The 7,167-nt window shown below is 43.0% G+C and overlaps 1 protein-coding gene across 1 annotated transcript in view; it reads right to left on the bottom strand.

Moving 5' to 3' along the window:
• The window catches only part of GABRR1 (gamma-aminobutyric acid (GABA) A receptor, rho 1), a 35,288-nt gene that overhangs the window by 21,180 nt on the left and 6,941 nt on the right, over positions 1–7,167 (bottom strand). The window contains 1 exon segment of the mRNA XM_006870660.1: positions 2,004–2,057. Within this exon segment, the coding sequence (XP_006870722.1) occupies positions 2,004–2,057 (54 nt within the window).

The raw sequence follows: 7,167 nt of genomic DNA, 5'->3' as shown, positions 1-7,167 counted from the left end.
TGGGCCCAAGCATGGCAACAATTATGAGGTTAGCCCAAGATTGGGCGGTGTTTCGTTCTGTTGTGCATAGGGTCGCTGTCAGTCGGTATTGACTCAATGGCACCTAACAACAATAACAAATATCGATTGTGAATGCATTATAAGTCACTTGAACAGTCTCATTGGTGGGCAGTGGGGTTAACGCCAGTGTTTTGCTATTAACCAGCAATGCTACCTTGAACATTTCATGTGCCCATCAACATCATCTTTAGAATGTACAGCAGTAATTACCTTTCTTGCTTACACCATACTACTATACACTAACATCATGTGACCACATGCTGATAGCAAATATGTGTGCTCTCCAGGGTTAGTAGTGATTCTCTACGCTTCTTATCATTACCACCTCTGCACATACTTTTCCTTTCTCCCTAGTGCAGTGGTTCCCAAACTTTGGTGGTAGTGGTTGTTGTTAAGTGTCGTCGAGTTGTTCCGACTCATAGCAACCCTGTACAGTGTTTCCAAGGCTATACATCTTTACAGGAGCATAAAGCCTCATCTTTCTCCCAAGGAACCACTGGTAGTTTCGAAGTGCTAACATCAAGATTAGCAGCCTGACTTGTAACTGCATGTGCCAATTTAATCTGGAGGATTTATTATTAAAGCCCGGATTCCTGAGCTCCTTCTTCCTGCTCCCTGCGGTTTCTACTCCCATGGGTCTGGGCAATACTGTTGCTTTGTTGTCAGGGATATCATCTTGAGATCACAGCCATGGTGCATCTTATCCGCAGTACACATGGTTGTCTCACAACTAGTTCAGTCCACCTTTAAGTTCTTTGCGATCTTCTTTCTGGAAGAAAGCACTGAGTATTGTGGGGACTGGGAGTATGTGGCTGGGGATCGATAAACAGGGCTCTGGACCTCAATTCTGACAGGACTGCTTGCTATGTGGCTTTAGACATCTTGTTCCCCTGAGATTTGTTTTCCTCAATGGATAAAAGCAAAGCTTTGGGACCTGACAGGGGTGTGAGGACTAAGTGAGATCACATGTGTGAAAGCACCTATGAAGTTGTATGTAATGGGAGGAGCCAATACCAGTACTGAGCTGACAGTAAGTTTCTTTCTAAAGTAAGGAAATAACTATGCTGCAGCAAAGGGAGTGAGTCAGGAAGAGACTTTGAACGAGTGAATACGGACTCAGCTACCCTGAGTATTGACCACTCATCTGTCAGAGTGTCCTACTGTGGTGCTTACATGTTGCTGTGATGCTGGAAGCTATGACACCAGTATATCAAATACCAGCAGGGTCACACATGGTGGACAGGTTTCAGCTGACCATCAGGTCGAAGACAGACTAAGAAGAAAGGCTAGAAATCTACTTCTGAAAATTAGCCAGTGAAAATTTGATGGATCACAAATTTTATTGACTGGTTATTGAATATTGACTGATAAAATGCTAAAAAATGAGCACTGAGTAGAAGGCACTCAAATCCAGTGGCCACAACAATGGATTTAAGATACCAGCATTCATGAAGCCAGCCCTGGGTCCCGTGATGTTTTGTTCTGTTGTGCTTGGAGTCTCCACGAATGAGCTACTTAACAACAAACAACCCAGCTTAATGGACGTTAGGAAGCAAACTGGGGAACTCAAGAGGAGGAAGGCCAGTCTCCATGGGCTGCAGACACCCTCTCTGCCACCCAGCTTGACCCAAGAGCCGTTTTCCCATAGCCTCCTTTTTGACCCCCCACCCATTGCACCCTGCTTCTTGGTGAAGGGCACATATGGCTGAAAATAAACACAGTTGAGGTGTGGGAAAGAAGTGTCTTTCAGAGCGGTGCACGTTTATAACTGATCATACCTGCCTTGGAGTCCTGGTATGGTGCTGTGGGTTAATGAGCCAGACTGCAAAGCCATTTGAACTGCAAGGTCTGTGGTTCAAGCTCACCAGCTGCTCCTTGGAAACCCTACACAGGGTCGCTATGGGTCAGAATCAACTCGACAGCACTTAACAACAACAACATACTTGCCTTGCTTATGAGCATCTTCATGTCCTTCTAGTCTCTGCCTTTGAGGCTTACTAGGAAAATAAAAAATAAACGTGTTCTAGAGATAGTCTAGGTACTGAGCAAAGCAAACGCTTCATCCTTCAAATTTGTTCCAAACCAAAACGAAATATGAAACAAAAAATATGGGAAGCTTCGATGGGCTAACTTAGCCTCTTTATGAGCATTTTCCAATTTCCTGAGGCAGCAGGGATTAGAGGCTAACTAATTTAGGAGGCCTGATTTAAAGAGGTCTGACTAAAATATCTCCCCATATCTACCCACTGGTCTACCCAAGCCTAAAATTGCTGCCATTCTTTAAGAAGGCTCTTAATGAGGTATACATTTTGCCTTGGCTCCCCTATAAATTGTCACTTTTTCCCTTTAGTGACAATTTATAGGGGGGCCAAGTCAGAATACCACACTGTCTGCTTGGACGTCTTTCCTCTCTGGAGTTTGGTTTCAGCCAAATGGGAGGCAATGGAGGTGTGAAAGCAGAAGGTAAGAGGCCCAAGTGTTTATTCCTCCACCCTCTTCCTGCTTCCATGCCAGAGTCTGGCAATGACCACCTCACTGTGATCACAAGCCTGGAGAAGTGGTCTCTTCTTCACAGGTTTTATTGTTTTATTGTTGTCGAATATTGTCCTGTTGATTTTGACTCCTAGCAACCCTACAGAGTTGTTGTTGTGTGCCATCGAGTCAGTTCCAACTTATAGCAACCCTGTATAGGGTTTCTGAGGAGCAGCTGGTGAGTTTGAACTGTCAGCCTTGTGGTTCCAAGTCCAGTGCTGATCATACAGTGCCATACCAGGAGTCTTATCCTACAGCACCACACAGAGTGGAACCGCCTAAAGTGTTCTTAGGCTGCATTCTTTACAGGAACAGATTTCTAGGTCTTTCTCCCTCTGAGCTGCTGAGTAGGTTTGAACCACTAACCTTTCAGTTAGCAGCTTAGCTCTTAACCATTGTGCCATATGGGATCCTTAAGTCTTCGATGTTGTTAAGTCAGTTCTGACTCGTAGCAACCCTGTTTAGGGTTTCCAATGCTATAAATCTTTACAGAAGCAGAAAGCCTCATCTTTCTCCCATGGAGCAGCTGTAGATTTGAGTTACTGACCTTGTGGTTAGCAGCCCAACACATAATCCACTAAACAACCTGGGCTGCTGTCAATAGATTCCAATAATGGCCCTCAGGTCTAGGGTCAGTCATGGCTTCCTGCGGTTTCCCATTCCTAAGGGCATCAACATGCTTACTTGGTTACCTGAACCCTGCCCACAGCTCTGTGAGTAATCTTTTTACCCAGTTATCATTAATTAAGCACTTTTGAACATATTGATGTAAAAGTTGGACAATGAATAAGGAAGACTGTAGAAGAATTGGTGCATTTGAGTTTTAGAGAAGAATAGCAAAAGTACCATGGACTGCTAAAGAAAAAACAAATCTATGTTGAAAGAAATACAACCGGAATACTCCTTAGAAGCCAAGATGGTAGGACTTTGTCCCTCATACTTTGGACATATTGTCAAGAGAGACTAATCCCTAGAGAAGGACATCATGCTAGGTAAAGCAGAGGGTGAGTGAAAAAGAGGAAGACCCTCAATGAGATGGATTGGCACGGTGGCAGCAGCAATGTGCTCAAGTTTAACACCAATTCTGAGGATGGCGCAGGACTAGGCAGAGTTTCGTTCTGCTGTGCATAAGGTCTCAATGAGTCGAAATTGACTCAACGGCACCTCACAACAACAACAAGCCCTTTTGAATGCAGGACTGGAGAGATGCACAAGGATTATGTCATTGTAGCTAAGTGGGGCAGAGGCAGGTGTGAGTTCTGCAGGAATGGGTCATCTGAGTGAAGAAGAGCAAAGATTGGAGGGAGGCTGGTCTTTGAGCTAATGAGAACTTGGTCTGCAGGGGCAGAAAGCAGCCACAGGCCAGGGAGACAAAGTCCTTTTCATAGTATCTCACGTTGTACAGGGTCCTACCAGACTCTCAAAACATGTTAGTTCAGTGAAGGAAGCAATCAGTTGCCTTAGGTAGGGCATTACAGGGAGGCTTGTCAAATTTTGAGATATCACTGTTTTTGTCTTAAAAGAAGCTTAGATTCTATTCTAGAAAAAACTGATAGACAGGATCCCTTTTATTGCTTTAATTTTTAAAAAACTTATTCTGCTCATCTGCTCATGTAAGAGATTTGAAAAATAGATTTAAGCATAAAGGAGAAGATGAAAACCACTCAGAAGTAACAAATGCCATCCTGTGTATATCCTTACAGTTCTAACTATGAGAACTAACATGCTTTTACTTTGTGTCAGGTAGTTGAACCTGGCATCTTGTTCCATCTTCATGGCTGCTTCTGCCATGGATTTTGCAGATGAGGGAATACAGATTTCCTCATTTTACTGATGAGGAAAAAGAGGCCCACAGAAGTTTCCTTGCTAGCAGCTAGTAAGTGACAGAGCTAGGAGTGAGCGCAGGCTAAATTTACCATACCTTACTGCCTGAACTTTGCTCCACACACACCTGTAAAGTTCTTGGAAAATCATATGTATATACTATGATAACAGGAAAAAATGAATTACAGGGAGGACTTGACTCAACAACTTAACTCACTGCCATCTAGTTGATTCCAACTTATTGCAATCATGTACAGAGTTTCTGAGGCTATATGGGACCAAAAAGCCTCATCTTTCTCCTGAGGAGCAGCTGTTGGGCTTGAACTGCCCACCTTGTGGTTAGCAGTCCAGTGAGTATCCAAAAGCACCACTTGGGCTCCTTAGAGGGAGAACTATGGGAGATTGTTTTGACTGTGAATATTGCAATCTTAGGATAGACAAATCTATATTGTATGTGTGTGTGTGTGTATGTGTGTATGGGTAAGGGATTTCTCTGACTGAAAAGTAATGAGATCTCCACTGAGTAGTATCCAATCTGTCTGGGTGGGGCTGATGAAAGGAGATGGGGATAGCACTCATGTGGTACAATAGTGAATAATTACTATCAGGACTAACTGTGAGGCTTGGAAATGTAAAGGTAGATGTTTTGTAGCAAAAGGAGGGGAGTGGTTGACTTTGCAGTCCGGGAGCGGAGGCCCCTGAGACCATCAAGAGAGAAGAGCAGAGTGCAGGAACCTACCCAGTGAAACAGTGACGCCAGAAATGGAGGCAGAGACGATGATGTGGAGAGATGGAGAAGCTGGGGACTCTAGGCACAGAGAGGGAGAGGGACTGTGTTCTGACGAATGATGAGCGAGGGTGGGCTTGCAGGGTATACTCTTTGGTTGTTTGATGATGCATGGAGGGGATTGTAACCATGCCAATGTAACGCTATACGATAGGATGAATATAATGTTCTCTCATGTAAACTATCACATAATTCACAATAAAACAGTTTTAAAAAAGTAATGAGAAATTATTTCTAAAAGAGGCCAGTTTCATATGATTTCATAAGTGGGAAAATCTATTTAAATTATTAATTCTTCCGATGATGGGCTAAGACTAGTATAAGGCAAGTTCATTTGTGTTTTTGTTTTGTTTTACTGTCTTTCTTGTTACTGCCTCTAGGTATAAATGTTGTTGTTGATGTTAAGTGCCGTTGAGTTGGTTCTGACTCATAAGGGGCTTGTATACATAGGGTTTCTGAGGAGCAACTGTTGCATTTGAACCGCCGACTTTGTAGTTCAAATCGACCTGTGGTTCAATGCATTATCCTGAAGCACCACACCAGGACTCTTGGTATAAATACCACAGTGAAATTTAATCCTTGTCTTAGTTATCCAGTGCTGCTACAATAGTGGATACACAAGTAGATAACTTTAACAAACAGAAATGTAGTCTCTCACACTTTGGAGGCTAGAAGTCCAAATCCAGAGCAGTGACTATGGGACCATGTCTCTGTCTCCTGGCAGCATCTGTAGGCCCAGCAGTCCTTAGAGATTTCCATGTGTGTTGGCATCAATCTTTCTCTGGATCTAGGAGCTACACAATGCAGGGACCCTAAGTCCAAAGAACATACTCCAGTGATGGACCATCTTTCTGGGTGGTAGTAGGTCCCCTTCTCTGCTCACTTCTCACCTTTTATCTCTAATAAGATAAAAGATATTGCAGGCCACACCCCTGGGAAGCTCCATGATCAGGGTCATTATGGGATTAAGGGTTGGGCTGCTAACCTCAAGGTCAGCAGTTTGAAACTACCAACCATTTTGCAGGAGGAAGATGAGGCTTTCTGCACCTGTAAAGATTTACAGCCTTGGAAATCCTATGCAGGGTCACTATGAGTCAGAACCGACTCCATGGCACATAACCACCACTGCGCCATCCTTAATCCTTTTATTGGCTTGTTGCATCATAGCGGATCATCAACTGCCAAACCACTGAGAATCCTGGCTCAAAAATTAACTCTCAAAAGTGATTCACTCTCTTCTGAACAGTAGTGAATAAATTCTTGGAGAAAGAAATGATGAGAAAAGTGTCATGAATCAAGAATTAGGACTAATTCATTGAATGGAAAACATATTCTCTGTAAACTGTCACCAATTCACAACAGGAACTTTAAAAAAAGAAGCATAATTAATTCAATCCTATGTTCCTGAGACTCCACAATAAATTTGTGAACTTATTTGGAAAAGCAAACTATGCAATAGTAAATTCTACACCTTTTTAACTCCTCTCCCAGCCAGTAATGTACACAGTTTAGCATAGACATTAAGGCTTTGGAATCTGACTGCCTGTTTCAAATCTGCACTGAGGATTTGCCAACTTGTGTGTGTGATCTTGGGTAAATTACCTAATCCCTAAACTTCTATTTCCTCCTCTAGTAAAATGGATAGGGGCCCTGGTGATCCAGCAGTTGAACTGCTGGGCTGCTAACCATAAGGTCAATGGTTTGAACCCACGATCTGGTTCATGGGATGAAGATGAGGCAGTTTGCAACTGTAAAGATCTCAGCCTTGCAAACCCTTTGTAGCAGTTCTATTCTGTCCTATAGGATTGCTATGAGTTGGAATTAACTCAATGGCAACAGGTTTGATTTGGTTTATTGAAGTAGAAATAGTAACAAGTTCCTTCCAAGTTGTTGAGAAGATTCGAGCAAATGTAAAACACTTGTCTGGCACATTTGTTGTTGTTAAGTGCCGTCCAGTCAATTCC

Source organism: Chrysochloris asiatica, unplaced genomic scaffold (assembly GCF_000296735.1).
Source record: "Chrysochloris asiatica unplaced genomic scaffold, ChrAsi1.0 scaffold00146, whole genome shotgun sequence".
Classification (NCBI taxonomy): domain Eukaryota; kingdom Metazoa; phylum Chordata; class Mammalia; order Afrosoricida; family Chrysochloridae; genus Chrysochloris; species Chrysochloris asiatica.
The sequence above is the reverse complement of the archived record's forward strand: the minus strand, read 5'-3'. Positions and strand labels throughout refer to the sequence as shown.